The sequence below is a fragment of the Ailuropoda melanoleuca genome, chromosome 5, assembly GCF_002007445.2.
Source record: "Ailuropoda melanoleuca isolate Jingjing chromosome 5, ASM200744v2, whole genome shotgun sequence".
Lineage (NCBI taxonomy): Eukaryota > Metazoa > Chordata > Mammalia > Carnivora > Ursidae > Ailuropoda > Ailuropoda melanoleuca.
The window spans coordinates 41,979,720-41,995,867 of NC_048222.1; the positions used below are offsets into that span (position 1 = coordinate 41,979,720).

Here is a 16,148-nt window from a genome sequence, read left to right on the forward strand (position 1 = left end):
AAAAATTTTGCAATTGATTTAGCTGAATGTAATCTATTCTTTTTTGTTTGTTTGTAACTTCTGAATCCTTCTGACTTTTAGTTTTCTAACAGATTTATGGATTGAAGTGGTTTTTAATTCGTAATGTCTCCAACAGGCTCACTTTACAAAAAGTGCTGTTTCCTCCCGTAGGTTCTTATCTCAAGTTGCTCTCGGTGTAGAACATGTGACTGTCTCGTCCATGACGAGGAGATCATGGCTGGCTGGACGGCAGACGATTCAAATCTCAATACTACATGCCCATTTTGTGGCAATCTTTTCTTGCCCTTTCTGAATATTGAGATAAGAGATTTACGACGGCCTGGAAGGTAATGATTTGTGCTTTCTTTTTCCTTCATGGTTAAAGATCCTGTTTCCTAGAATATCTCTTTTCTCAAAAATGTCCTTTAATTCACATTGCAGATACTTTCTGAAGTCAAGCCCATCTACAGAAAATATGCATTTTCCATCCTCCTTTTCAACTCAGACAAGGCAGTCTTGTATCTCAACATCAGCCTCTGGTCTCGACACATCTGTTATCTCTGTTCAAGGGAATTTTGATCTCAATAGGTAATTATGATTATGTGGAACTATATTTTAACATGTATTACACATGTTTTGGAAAATGACAGAAAAATCAGCTGACCATTTAAAATTTCTAGGGGCACCTGGGTCGCTCAGTCGGTTAAGCATATCGATTTCGGCTGAAGTCATGATCTTAGGATCATAGAGTCGAGCCCCACATTGGGCTCTGCGCTGGGCCATGGAGTCCACTTGAGATTCTCTCTCTTCCTTTCCCGCTTCCTTGCTCACATGCATGCTCTTTCTCTCTCAAATTTCCATGTATAATAGATTCATAACCTTAAGTTCTTACCCCTAATTAAAACAGCATTAAAATTTTCTAATAACCTAAATGTTTAAACAGTTATAGTTTATGCTTTATGAATCCCCAGAGTTTAAACTGTATAATTCTTATATGATAATGTTTATTAGTGTTTTAAAAGTAAAAATTCCAGGAACACCTGGCTGGCTCAGTGGGTAGAGCATGCGACTCTTGATCTCAGGGTCGTGAGTTCAAGCCCCATGTTGAGTGTGGAGCCTACTTAAAAAAAAAAAAAAAAAGTAAAAATTCTGTCGAACACTTGATGTTCACAGTGAACGTATTTCTCTTATCTCTGTCTCTTTAGGAATTAAGTCAGTCCTAACTTACTTCTACTTTGGAATATTTAATAATCTGAGAAAACATTTAGAACTGATAGAACTGTAAAAGTAAGACTTTACAATAAGCCTAATATAAGTGAATTTACACTTAAAACAGATGCAGAAATTGACTGCACTTTGGAGAAGTGCCAGATAGACCATATACATAACAGGACAGGTGAAGTCATATTGGTAACTGCCTGTGCAGGGAAAAATGCCTGCTGGGCGCTGGCCGGCTGGCATGACCTGTTTGACCCTAAGTGCCTAGGCAGCACAGACGCAAATCAGTGTGATCGTAGGCGGAGCCCTTTCTCTGACGGGGTCCCATTAGCTTGTGACTCCTGAAGGAATAGGTGCCTTTTTTCTCTGCTTTGTACTCTCTGGGCCTACTGGGGTTCCTGGTGTATAAAAGTTGTCTACTAAATGTTTTAATAAATGAATGACTTTTGAATATTTGAAGTTCACTGGATAAAAAGGAAATTTAACATGATTAGACTACTTAAAAATATATCCTAATCCCCAGCCAAATTCTGACTAACATCTTTATTTGATTTACTTTGCTGTGTATCCAGCTCTGATTCTAAAGAACTGGTTGTTCTGGATGAAATAAAATAAATCTAGACAATGATATGCTTTTTTCTTTTTTCAATGCCCAAGCAAATCTAAACTGCTGGAAAATACATGTGCCCGAAGTATTCAGATCCCTGCTGATAGATCAAAAATGGCTGTGTCAAAATGTCCAATATTTCCAATGGCCAGGAGCGTTAGTACTTACGGCGCCTTGGATAAGGAAGACACTGGAGGCCAGAAACTCATTCCTACAGGCAGCCTGCCAACTACTTTACAAGGAGCTACCGTATGTATTTTGGTGTTTTTTAAAATTTGGACATTGATGATTTACATATGATTTTGTTCTCCTTGTCCTGTATAGCCTTGTTAGCTTCGATTTTATGTCAAGAAGAGTTTCTAGTCCCATGATACAATTCTAGTATTTTCTATTTATATGAAAATCATTGACAGGAATTTTTTTAATTGATTTAGTATCACCAATCTTGTATTTTCCATTTATGGTTTTTTATTTATTCAACAGGATTCTTTAGGATTAGAGTGGCACCTCCCCAGTCCAGATCCTATCACTGTCCCATATCTTAGTCCTTTAGTGGTATGGAAGGAGCTTGAAAGCTTACTGGAAAATGAAGGCGACCATGTGATAACAGTGGCAGACTTTGTGGACCATCATCCAATCGTGTTTTGGAACCTGGTGTGGTATTTTAGACGTCTTGACTTACCCAGTAACTTACCTGGATTGATTCTTTCTTCTGAGCATTGTAACAAATATTCAAAGGTATGAAAATAAAAATTAACTAAAAGGCAATGCTACTGTCACCTTTGTAATATTAGCATATTCCAAATGACAAAAAAGTAATTTTTTATGCTAAGTTTTTTAAATAACCATCTGAATCTTTGGATCAATAAAATTGTTTTCGTTGCATTTACAGATAGTTTTTCTTCTTACAGCCTAGCGGTAAGACAAAATCATGTTTTGTCGCCTTCTTGTAAAATTGACACAAAATGGGCTGTGTTTTTGTTATAACCTCAAGAAGAAACTGTCTGTGATTCTTACGAGAAGAGTTTGTGATTTGGCCCTACTCATGTCTCATACCTCCTTCAAAAACAAGCCTTACACATTTTTAGGAGGATGTCTGTAATTCCTAGTTCAGACATGTGCTACCATTCTCTTTGGTCCTTTGAGTTTTTGCTTAACATCTAGATAGATTGTTATATGTTTACTTGTGTTTTTGATCCATTGTTCTGTAAAAGTGTTTTATTTCTTCATATGTATCACCACCACTAAATCACAACATCTCCAAGTTCTGGAACTTTTTCTGCCTACTTGTACTCACGTCTATGATTGTGCATGTGGTTTGGCTTTTCAGCGCATGACGAATGAATGACCAAGAGGTTAACTCAGTGAGTTATCTAGGGTAGGGTCTTGGCTGATGTAGAATGAGGCACCTGGATTCATTTTTCTGGGGACCCTCTGTCATAAGCTGGTTAAGGTTAGCCCTTCATGGTACCCTTTCTTACTGATCTAAATACTTGGTTAAATCTGCTACTTCAGAGAGGTGCCTGGGTGGCTCAGTCAGTTAAGCGTCTGCCTTCAGCTTGGTTCACGATCCCTTCGGGACTGAGCCCCGCATTGGGCTCCCTGCTCTGCAGACAGTGTGCTTCTCCCTCTCCCTCTGCCACACCCCCTGCTTGTGCTCTCTCTCTCTTTCTCAAATAAATAAATACAATCTTGAAAAAAAATCTGCTACTTCAGAGATCATTAGCTTCTCAATTCAGCCCATCTTCCTTCAGCAGAGATAAAATGCAAACAAACCAGTCATTTTCCATTCTCTTTCTTGTCTTGCACACATATATCCTAAAAAATATTTGTAAGGACCTTTATAAGATATTTACAAAACCTTATCAGGTTAAGGATCATTAATGAATATCTGTTTGTTCTTCAACACAGATTCCTCGCCACTGTATGTCTGAGGATAGTAAACATGTTTTAATACAAATGTTATGGGACAATATGAAATTACATCAGGATCCGGGACAGCCCTTGTACATCCTCTGGAATGCCCACAGTAAGTGCTAGCATAGAATGCTGACTTCGTTTATGTAAGAGTAATCTCTACTTGCTTTAAATAGCAATAGTAAACTAATGTATAACTAACTTTTATTTTACTTTACTACTTTTTGTCTTACAGGTCAAAATCGTACTCTTTTGTTTGAGAGTGAGTGTTAAGTTTGATGTTTTTAGTGCTATCTTCCATGGAGGCCACGGGGTTTTTTGGTTTTTTGGTTTTTTGAGAGGTGCTATGTATATGCTGGAGGGTTATGTTTTGTGGAGTTTGCTTTTAGCCCATTGCTTGTCCCAGTTTCTTCTTTTTACACATTCGTTTGTTTCCATCCCAGGCTGCTGATTGAGAATTTCCTCCAGGGGCTGTATTAAGGAGAACTGCATTTTTAGTTTTTGTCTATTTGAAGCCACAGAAAGCTTTAAGCCTATTTTCATCATTATGTGTCTTATTTTTTTCCTTTTTTTTTTTCTCATTCTTAGATTTCTATTCCTTTATCTATTGCCCTTAATTTGTTTTTTAGTGCTTTGTAACTTCTTTAATAACTATCAGTTGCTGCTTAATTATATTGTCCGTTAGACATAGAACATTTTCCTTCATCTGCTCTTTTGTTCTTTTATAGCCCAAAAGTATCCAATGGTCCATTTATTGCAAAAAGGTGATAATTCATTTAACCAGGAACTATTGAAAAATATGGTAAAAAGCATTAAAATGAATGATGTCTATGGACCAATGAGTCAAATTTTAGAGACACTGAGTAAATGTCCTCATTTTAAAAGACAGAGGTAAGTCTGTCTTAAATGAATATATTGTTTCTCTAAGCAGATTCATACTATTGGCTTAGTAATTTGATTTCTTCATGCTTATATTAGCATAAATATTTTTGTACAGAATATAGAGATTATATGAATAGTAATATCTTCTCCACTCCTTCCCCCCCCCCCCCAGGAGTTTATATAGAGAAATACTATTTCTCTCGCTCGTGGCCCTGGGAAGAGAAAACATTGATATAGGTAATTCAGCGTAATATCTAACATGTAATGTTTATATATCATGGTATCATTTTCAAAGTATTTTTATATTGGTAGTCCTTATTGTTATTTTAATATTATTTATTATTTTAATATTAAATTAATATTAATTAATATATTAGAGTTCTTTCTTTGATTTTTTAAATTTAATGTAATAGATACTTTGCTCATGTGAGTAATAGTGATGATAAATGATAAAAGCTAACATTTTTTGAGGGCCTACTTTGTGCCTGACACTGTAACAAGTACTTTCCATGTATTATCTCCTGTAATTCTCCCAAAAGCCCTATGAGATAGGGACTGCTATCATTTCAGAAGGAATGTAAGGTAGCTAAGTATTTGAGGAGGCCCCAAACTTTTTTGATTGATCATCTCCTCTCAGTGATTGTGCTGGGCTCCCTTTAAGTTGCCACTTCTAAGTCTCAGGAAAGGGCAGAAATAGCCCCTGGTAGACAAAAAGAAGAAGGGGGGGCTATCAGGCCTTGAGAGCCTGGAGCAGAGATTTGGCATTTTTCTGAAAAGTTACGATGTGAGTAAGTTGATGAAAGTGATAATGCTACACATAAGTCCTCTGACTTGAGTTGTACGTAACGTGGGTACCCTGCTTAAGTAAAGCCACTCCCCGTTAAAGAGAGAATATGTAATCAGCCACACTTTTTAGGTGAGTGTATACTGTCTTAACAAAAATATATCTGGTTATTAGCGTTAATCAACACTTTGGTTGACTTTTTTTTTTTTTTAAGATTTATTTACTTATTTGGGAGAGAGCGTGCGGAGGGGCAGAGGGAGAGGGGGAGAAGCAGACTCCCCGAGTTCTCCCCTGCGGAGCGGGGTGCAGGGCTTGACCCCAGGACCCTGAGATCCTGACCTGAGCTGAAACTGAGAGAGTCAGACCCTCAACTGACTGAGCCACTCAGGCACCCCTCAGAATGATGATAATATATAATGAGCTTATGCCCTATTACAGGTTGCTCAGCCAGACCATATGGAACATGAACAGAGAACAGGGGCACTCCCTGCGGTGCTGGCTTCCCAACAAGTTCACGAAAGGATGGGAAAGAGTAGGAGTTAGTGAGTGAAGAGAGGGCTTAGAGCAGCCATCCCTAACTGGGTATCTCAAGGGGCTATCAGGCACCTTCTGACTAAAGGTGACCTGTGTCACTGGGAATTGTCAGTCTTAATGCCAAGAGAGAGCTTATAGAATCCAGAAGCAATGATATGTATGGATGAGATGGCAGGCATCTTACAGAATGGAACTGCTAGATAAGGGGTAATATTTTTTTGTGTACACATTATCTAAAAGGGTTAACCTTTTCCGAGCACATTCTACAGAAAAGTCAAGTTTAGTTAAAGTTTAAAATAAATTTCCTGACCCCCTAAAATAATGGTGAGAGAGGGAAAGTGTGAGAGGCTTTTCTTTATCTCAGCAATCCATCATTCACTTTGCTCTAGCCAAAACAATCATTACATGACCCCTGCAGTGGTGCTGTTAAATTTCCTTATCCTTGCACCCCTCCCCAACCAGAGCCAAATTTACAAATACACTTCTTTCCTGACCCTAACCCCCATGCGAAATTTTATTCCTCCTCTATTAGAGCTGCTTGGAGATTACTATATAGGTACTTTGACCCGTACCTTAAAGGAATTTACCATTTAATGACTCCAAAAGCCTTTTTCCTCTGACTTTCTGATGACACACCTGATAGTAACTTCCTTTGCCAGTTCTTTGAAGGTTTCTGGAAGCGTCTGAGTTCTTATGGGCTGTCCTTTATGGTCCTCTCAGGGTGCAAAGCTCTTCACCGTCTATATATGTTGGGTGTCCCTCAAAAAACTGTCACTTTCTGTGTAGACCCAGAATTTAGAAACCCAAGGGGAAGGATTGGAGACCAAAACAATAATGGGAAGAAGGGGGGGGAAAGGAAATTTGAAAAAAACATAAATGAGTAAGTAACTGGTATTAGGATGGACTGATGGAGGGAGAATCTGGATGTTAATGGGTTTATTTCTGGAGGCTTCTACTGAGAGGCAGACTGGACTATGGGGAGAAGGTACCTAAAGTGCACTGTGACCAGGAGGGGGTGTGGAGAATGTGTCTGGGAACCAAGTCTAAGGTGCCTCAGGGCCAGACAAGTTTAAAATTAAGGAAGGCTTCCGAAATGGCACTAAGTTGAGAATTTAGCCAGAATAAGAATGGGGGAGAAAACAAACTTTAAAGTTTGCAGGAAGACCTTGAGGTGAAGAGTCTGGCATTGCTGAGTAACCAAAAGGCCCCAGAAGAGAGGGTTTGAAGAGAAAACGTCGAGTGTGGGGTGAAATGAGTTTGGAGAAGCAGGCGGGAACTAGATCATGCAGTCTTACAGGGGCTGCCAAGTATTTCGGACGGAATATTCAATGCAGTTGGGAAACATCTGGGGGATTTTTAGGCAGGAGAGAGACATGATCGAATATATGTCTTACCAGGATCTCTAGTCTATGGAGAACAAATTGGGTGGGAACCCAGCTGATAGTGAAAAGGGCAGTTAAGAAGCTAATGAAGAATACGAGTGAACACGGGCCGTGGTTTCCGTGTGATACACTAAACAAAACCAACATTTGAAGGACAAAGAGGGGCTTCTGGCTGGCTAGGTGGGAAGAGCCTGTGACTTTTGATCTTGGGGGTCATGAGTTCAAGCCCCCCCCCATTGGGTATAGAGATTACTAAAAAATTAGTAAACAAATAAATTTTAAAAAAAGTAAAGGACAAAAAGTTCTGATTTGGTTAGAAAGAAAATAAATCTGCTCACTTAAAAGCTAGGAATTAGAAATTGGCCTTACAGTAAATGGCTTTTAAAAACCTTAACTATAAATCTGAGCCCAGTAGAAATCGGTGTTTGGTATCTTGGGGGGAAAAAAGTATCACCCAGAGAAATATAAACAGGGAACCTTGTACTCAGAAGTTTCATTAAGTCATAGACTTTCTAGTTGAAATAAAGGTGGAAAAATCTGGACAAGTTCCAGTAAGAAAGGTAAAACTTATTTAGAATTAAGGACTACTTGATGGAGAGGGCTAACAGAAGTGTAACTATGTTTAACCTGTAATTTTGTTTGTAAATAAATATTGTATGAATGTGTTGAGCCACGCTTTCCATTAAAACGGGAAAAAGAATGAATGGGTTCAAATTGCAACCAGGGGCCTTTGAGCGGATTGTTGTAAATATTTGTGCTTTCTGGTTTGGGGGGTTTTTTTGGTTTTTGGTTTTTGTTCTTTTTTAGAGAGAGAGTGTGCACACATGTCTGTGGAGAGCGGGCAGGGCAGAAGGAGAGAGAATCTTAACCAGTCTTCACACCCAATGCAGAGATGGACTTGGGGCTTGATCTCATGACCCTGAGATCATGACCTGAGCCGAAATCAAGAGTCACATGCTTAACCAACTGAGCACCCAGGCATCCCCTAAATATTTGTTTTTTAACCATAATGGTTGAAACACTGGAAACTATTAAGTATAAGAAACTTGACAAATGGTTTTAATGTTCAACTGGAAAATTAATCATGTAGGAACTTATATGTAAATACCTACGTAACCTCCTACCTTTTGAAAGAGAGAAAGAAGAGCAAACTAAACCCAAAGCAAGCAGAAGAAAGGAAATAATAAATATTACAGCAGAAATACATGAAATAGAGAAAAATAGGGGAAAACAATTTTTAAAGATAGAGAAACTCATCAGAATCAAAGTCGGTTCTTTGAAAAGATCAATAAAATGACCTTTAGTTAGACTAAGAGAAAAAGAGAGAAGACTCAAATTAATGAAATCAGTAATGAAAGAGGGACTATTCCTACTGCCCTTCCAGAGATAAAAAGAATTATAAGGGAGTACAATAACTATATGTCAACAAATTCAATAACCCAGAAGAAATAGACAAATTCCTACAAAGACATAAACTACAAAACTGACTCTAGAATAGAAAACCTTAATAGAGCTGTAACAAGTAAGTAGATTGAGTTAATATTCAAAAAACTTCCCAGAAAGAAAAACCCAGAACCAGATGGTGAATTCTATCAAATGTTTAAAGAAGGATTAACACTAATTGCGAACTAATAAAAAAGTTCATGTTTGTGCTCTGTCTCGTATGTTAGAGCCCTAACATGATGGTATTTGGAAGTAGGGCCCTTGGGAAGTAATAACATCATTTGGATGGAGCCCCCCCCAAATGGGATTAATATCCTTAAAAGAAGAAGAGAGCTCTCCCTCTCTCTCAGCCATGTAAGGATATAGGGAGAAGACAGCCATCTGCAAACCAGGAAGAGTGCTCTCACCAGACGCCACATATGCTACTGTAACCTTGATCTTGGATGTTCCAGCCTCCAGAGCTGTGAGAAATTAATGTTCTTTATTTAAGCCACCCAATCTCTGGTATTCTGTTGTAGCAGCCTGAACTAAGACACTAATCCTTCACAAACTCTTAACAAAAGTAGAAGAAAAAGGAGCACTTCATAACTCATTCTGTGAAGCCATGTCTGTGAAGACATGAATATTCACTCATGTCTGGTGAATATTACCAGACAAAGACATTACAAAAAAGGAAAACTACTAAGCAATATCCCTTATTAATAATTCTCAACAAAATCCTGCCAAACCAAATCCAGCAACATTTAGAAGAGTTTATATTCCACGACCAGTTGGGATTTATCCTAGGAATGCCATGTTGGTTCAATATACAGGGGCGCCTGGGTGGCGCAGTCATTAAGCGTCTGCCTTCAGCTCAGGGCGTGATCCCAGGGTCCTGGGATCGAGCCCCACATCAGGCTTCTCCACTAGGAGCCTGCTTCTTCCTCTCCCACTCCCCCTGCTTGTGTTCCCTCTCGCTGGCTGGCTGGCTGTCAAATAAATAAATAAAATCTTTAAAAAAAAAATACAAAACTCAATCAATGTAATAAACCATATTAATAGAATAAATGACACATATATCTCTGGGCACCTGGCTGGCTCAGTCAGTAGAGCATGCAATTCCTGATTTCAGGGTTGTGAGTTCAAGCCCCATGTTGGGTGTAAAGATTACTTAAGAATAGAATCTTAAAGGGGCTCCTGGGTGGCTCAGCGGTTAAGCGTCTGCCTTCGGTTCAGGGCATGATCCTGGAGTCCTGGGATCGAGCCCCACATCGGGCTCCTCTGCTATGAGCCTGCTTCTTCCTCTCCCACTCCCCCTGCTTGTGTTCCCTCTCTCACTGGCTGTCTCTCTCTCTGTCAAATAAATAAATAAAATCTTTAAAAGAAAAAAAAAAAAAGAATAGAATCTTAAAAAAAGAAAAAGACACACATATCTCAGTAGATGCAGAAAAAGCACTTGGCAAAAATCAACAAACTAGGAATAGAAGGGAATGCCCTCAATTTGATAAAGGACATTTATGAAAAACCCAAAATTAACACCATAACCAATGGTGAAAAAATGGAAAGGTTTCCCCTTAAGATCAGGAACAAGGCAACATTGTACTAGACATTGTGCTAGAAGTTCTAGCCAGAGCAGGTAGGAAAGAAAAAGAAATAAAAGGCATTTGAGTTGGAAAGGAAGAAGTTAAACTATCTCTATTCATAGATGACATCATATATATAGAAAACCCTCGATGTTTCACACCAAAAACAAAACAAAACCACCCAGACTGTTAGAGTTAATAAATGATTTCCGCAAGGTTGCATGATAGAAGATCCAGATACAAAAATCAATCATACTTCTGCAACTAGCAATGAATAACCTAAAAATAAAATTGAGAGCCATTCCACTTACAGTGGCATCAAAAAGAATAAAATAATTATGAATTTGTTCACAAGAAGGTGAAAGACTATACAACGAAAACTGCAAAACATTGCTGAAAGAAATTAGACATTAATAAATGGAAACATCCCATTTTCATATATTTGGAAGACTAATATTTTTAAGATATCAGTACTACCCAAAGCAGTCTATAGATTCAGTGCAATCCTTATCAAAATCTCGATGATGTTTTTTGCAAAAACAGAAAAACATATCCTAGAATTTATATGGAATCTCAAGGGACCCCAAGTAACCAAAAGCTTAAAGAGAACAGACCTGAAGACTTACTGATTTCAAAACTTACTACAAAGCTACAGTAATCCAAACGGTGTGGTAGTGTCATAAAGACAGACATATAGACCAGTGGAAGTGACTAGAGAGCCCAGAAATAAACCCTCATGTATATGGTCAAGTGATTTTTGACAATGGTGCCAAGAGCACCATTGGGGAAAGGACAGTCATTTCAACAAATGATATCCACATGCAAAAGAATGAAGTTGGACCCCCTTATAAAACAAATTAACTCAAAATGGATTGAAGACCTAAAGGTGAGATCTGAAACTATAAAACTCTCAGGAGAAAACAGGATAAAAATCCTTCATGATATTAGATTTGGCATTGATTTCTTGGATGTTACACCATAGGCACGAGCAACAAAGAAAAAATACAAAAATTGGACTTCATGAAAATTTAAAATTTTGTGCATAAAAGGTAGTATCTGCAACCATAAAAAGGCAGCCCACAGAATGAAAGAAAATATTTACGAATTGTATATCTGATAAGGGATTAATATCCAGAATAGACTCTTTAAATTTCTAAAACTCAACAAAAAAACCCAAGCGACTTAAAAATGGGCAAAGGTCTTGAATAGACATTTCTCCAAAGAAGACACACAAATGACCAATAAGCACATGAAAAGATGTTCATCCTCACTAATTATTAAGGAGATGCAAATCAAAATTTCAGTGGGGTTCCACCTCACACCATTAGGCTGCCACTGTCAAAAAAAAACAAAAAATAACAAGTGTTAGCGGGGATCTAGAAAATTGGAACCCTTGTACTTTATTGGGAATGTAAAGTGGTACAGCTGCTTGGAAAACAGTATGGCAGTTCCCTTAAAAAATTAGAAATAGAATTTTCATATGATCTAGCAATTAACATTTCTGGGTATGTACCCGAAAGAATTAAAAGCAGGGTCTGAAAGAGGTATTTGTACATCCATGTACATAGCATTATTCATAATAGTTAAAATGTAGAAACAATCCATGTGTTCACTGAAGGATGAATGAATAAGCAAAATGTGGTCTAGACATACAATGGAATATTATACAGCCTTAAGAAAGAAGGAACTTCTGGCACATACTACAGCATGGATGAACCTTGAGGACATTATGTTAAATGAAATAAGCCAGTCACGAAAAGACAATCATACAGTTATTAGAGTAGTCAAAATCAGAGACAGAAGTAGAATGGTAGTTGACAGGGTGGGGGAGGGGGGAACAGAGACTTACTGTTTAATAGGTATAGGGTTTCAGTTTTACAGGAGGAAAAGAGTAACGGGGATGGATAGTGATGATGTTTGCACGTTATGAAGGTTTGTAATACCACCAAACTATAAAAATGGTTAAGATGGTAAATTTTATATGTATTTTACCACAAATTTTAAATTTGGAAAAAAAGAATCTTAAAAAGAAGTATCTTAAAACTTTAAATTCCATTGGTCTGTATAATCTAGCTCTAAAATGCTAAGGACTGGGGTGTCTGGGTGGCTCAGTTGGTTAAGCATCTGCCTTCAGCTCAGGTCATGATCCCAGGGTCTTGGGATCAAGCCCCGCATCTGGTTCCCTGTTCAGCGGGGAGTCTGCCTCTCCCTCTCCCTTTGTCTCTTTCCTCCACTTGTGCTCTCTCTCTCTCTCTCTGTCAGATAAATAAAATCTTTAAAAAATAAAAAATAAAAATGTTCTTTCTAAAAAAAAATAAAATGCTAAGGACTTTAAGGTCCCTGTTTGAGCTCTGAAATTCTGTAATCTTTTGGTTGGCAGAAATGTCCTAGAGATACCTTCTTGGCCTCTAATTTTATAGTTCTGTAATATTACAAAAACTTGATTGTTGTTAATATAGAGTATAAATTGCTGAATGCCCTTATTTCCCTATGAATTTTTGCAGATGCATTTGATAAAGAATACAAGATGGCCTATGATCGCCTCACACCTAGTCAAGTCAAGAGTACACACAACTGTGATAGGCCACCAAGTACAGGAGTGATGGAATGTCGAAAAACCTTTGGAGAACCTTATCTTTAAGATATGCACGTGTGTGTATATTTTCAATATGTATTGTATAGTCCATGTATAAAATAACACTTGGAGACTCTAAACTCTTTTTCTTCAATTTTTGAAAATGCATTTGTAAATGGTTCAGAAAGTCCAGATAGCTTATGTACAGAATGTTTTCAAAAGAGAAGAGTGACAAGTGAGGAGAAAGCCATTTTGTTTCCCATTTCTTTTTTCTTTTTTTCCTTCACTTCTCCTACAACAAGTAATTAAGTATTTTTGTGACAAGGAAATCCCTAAACAAAATTACTTCTCAAAATAAGACAACCGTTTCATGGTTTCTCTTGGAAGAGACACATTGAAAAATCATGTATGGAACTTAAACAAATGTAAGATCAAAGTATTTCCTGTTTTCATAGACTATTCAAATGTTTTGACCATGAAGTTGTATTATACATATTTTAAATTGTTTATAGTAAGTTGATATTTTTTTAATTTTTAAACTTAATATAGCAAACAAAATGAACTTAAACTTATGAAGCAAGCAATTAAGTGCTTATTTTCCTTGTCTGCTGCTATTTGAAGTAATTAGTACAGCTGCAGATCTCTATATCTATCTATATATATATATTTTATTACCCGGGGGAATGATTCAGAAATGTCAGTGCTAGTGTCAGTGTTATGCTAGGATTGCATGTTAGTACTGCTAAGCCTGACCGCAGTGAGTGAATGAAAGCAAAGGTGTGCACTGCCCAGACTGACTCATTGAGCCTTGTGGAAGGAGAGCCGGAGAGGTTCCAAGTCTGCTTCTGCAAAATTAGGTTCAATATACCGTGATTTGAAAATTTTCTCTGTCACTAACAGATGCATACAGTACACAGGGATAGCTTACAAAACCAAATATCAATTTAAATTTTAATATGCTACATGAACACTTATGCTGGGAAATATGTTCGACAACTTATTCCAAATTTTACCCTTATTTTAATATCTAAAATATTGGGGATGATGCGGATTGTGTCATGTTTATCTGGAATATGACCTACTGGAGTATTCTGTTAATATTATATATATATATATAAATATTCAAAATATTTTTTCAAAAGCAGAAAAATAATAACTCTCAAAGTACAGCCAGATAGAATTTCCCATATTGAGGAACTTGGCTTTTTCAATAAGCCTTCAGAATCTGAAGTTTATGGAATCTAAAATCCAGAAATATCCAGAAATCAGACAATAAATTGAATGTGTAAGCACCAAGGGTATTAAAGAGACTCTAAACAAATATTTTTAGTCCCATTATTTCAAAAATCACTTTCTTTGGGTAATCTCTGATAAAAAGTATTCTTTGGTTATTAGAATTATTTCTAGATTATCAGTATGTGTGTATGCATGGTTGCACACATTGTCATGAATGAAGGAATTCTTAGACACTTTCAAAGAAGAAAAAAATGGGTGGTTCCAAATTCGGTCTGTAAAGCCAGTAGAGTCCAACACACTTGTACTGGGGATATCTGAGACTTCGAATCAAGTTAGCTGCAGAAAAACTTCCTTTTGAGTTCACACTGTTAGTGAATAGTGAATAACATCAAGCTGACACATTTCACAGCTTTCCACTGGGGAAGTAACGCGGAGAGTTTACAAATGTGAAATTTTTGTTCTGATTAGTTTGAGGCTGAACTTGCTTACTTGAAAAATCTGGTGCTATGCACATAAATATGCCTTTCCTTTGTAAATACAACTCCGGTCCCCTCCTTTACTATTCGTATCCAGGTTTCACATTGTGACGGAGTCTTCTGTTCCCTAAATCACTTGAAAATTGTCAAATGAGAGAAGCATTTGATAGGTGAGGCTTTGGGCATTGGTAACAAACATCCCTCCAAATAAGGTTCTGGGGTTCTATTCTGGTTTTTTGGTGCATGTTTTTCTTTCCCTTACGAGAACAGCTTTTACTGTTTGTGGAAGTTGTTTAACTTTTCTTCAACACAAATTTTTTGTAAGAATTATGGTTGATTAATTTCAAATAGCTGACCAAAAAAAGTGAGATAAAGCCCATCCTTTCTGGTTCCAACTCATGGAAAAGTGAGTGTAATCTTTATCTCCCCCCCCCCCACACTGCCCCGCTCCTTGTTTCTGCTTTTGGTTGAGTTTTATTTCTCCTACTTTTAGTCCCCAGGGAATATTATTTGTACAAATTTAGTCTTTAAACATAAAACCTAAAACATCAATAGAAAGTGGTAAACCCTGCTCGAAAGGAAATTAAAATCTAGATCATCCTTTAAAATAACTCTATATAAACTTTTCTTCGATTTTCTCTCTATTGAGGATACATTTTGAAGAATCATGGCCAATCATGTTGGAGAGAAATACATTTTTGCTACATTATCTGTCTCTTGTTTTCTTACTCTTAGTTTTGTTTATATGGTTAATAGTGGAAAATAAACCATGCTGTGTCCTGGTATAACTTGTTTACTACTTAAGTACTCCCATGGTGTTTTGAATGTCATACATTTGTATTTTGTATCTTATTTTGATATTCAACTTTTTCCTCCTACTGCCAGATAGGGAATTATGCAGCCTGTTCATATTCTGATTTTTGTCTTCTTTTTCCCCTGATTTCTTTTTTGGAGGATGGGGAGAGGGGGGAGTGCTTTAAAACTCTTAAACTACCAGCTTACTTTAAGTTTTTCTAGTATGTTTTTACATTTTTATAGAGAGAGAAATGGCCCCAGAAGATGTTGGTTCAGCATTTTAGGTGATCAATACTTATTTTACGTTATGCTGGTCGTTACTGTGATGCTTCAGTGCAACTAGCAAGTGTTAGCCTGGTGTACAGAGAAGGCTGTGATGTTTTATTTCTAAATACGTTGCAAGTATATGGTTAGAAGAGACCCGTTTGTGTGGTAATGTGAGATGGCCCAGTTTTATTTTTATTTCTCCCACTAGAACTTGAAAGCTGCCATTAGGCACAGAGCAGAAAGGGAAAGGGCAGGCTGCCTCTTTAAGAGCGCGTGAGCCCCCTCATGTTCTAGAGTTAGCCTTCTCTGCCCTTGCTGTGCGGATACCAGACGAGGTTTTCTTTCAGAATTGCATTCACTGACACAGCAGTCAGTTTACCTTAATCTTCTCAGACTTATTCTCTTCTTCTTATCCCTTTATACTGGCCTCTTCCTCTGGCCTCAAAGCAAGTACGTTTGCTGGCTGAATT

At 37.4% G+C, this 16,148-nt stretch overlaps 1 protein-coding gene across 9 annotated transcripts in view; it reads left to right on the top strand.

The window, feature by feature from the left end:
* DENND4A (DENN domain containing 4A) overlaps positions 1–15,401 on the top strand; it is a 138,969-nt gene extending 123,568 nt beyond the window's left edge. For 7 of the 9 annotated variants that reach the window (XM_034660799.1, XM_034660798.1, XM_019794151.2 and 4 more), the window contains 8 exons: positions 172–347; positions 442–588; positions 1,876–2,074; positions 2,309–2,563; positions 3,737–3,854; positions 4,471–4,633; positions 4,797–4,861; positions 12,834–15,399. In XM_034660799.1, coding sequence (XP_034516690.1) covers positions 172–347; positions 442–588; positions 1,876–2,074; positions 2,309–2,563; positions 3,737–3,854; positions 4,471–4,633; positions 4,797–4,861; positions 12,834–12,970 — 1,260 coding nt within the window. In that variant the 3' untranslated portion in view covers positions 12,971–15,399. Of the gene's footprint in view, positions 1–171; positions 348–441; positions 589–1,875; positions 2,075–2,308; positions 2,564–3,736; positions 3,855–3,977; positions 4,448–4,470; positions 4,634–4,796; positions 4,862–12,833 lie in introns of those variants that run through there. The other 2 variants (XM_019794150.2, XM_034660802.1) reach the window with 2 other exon arrangements.
* Positions 15,402–16,148: the final 747 nt, after the last annotated feature.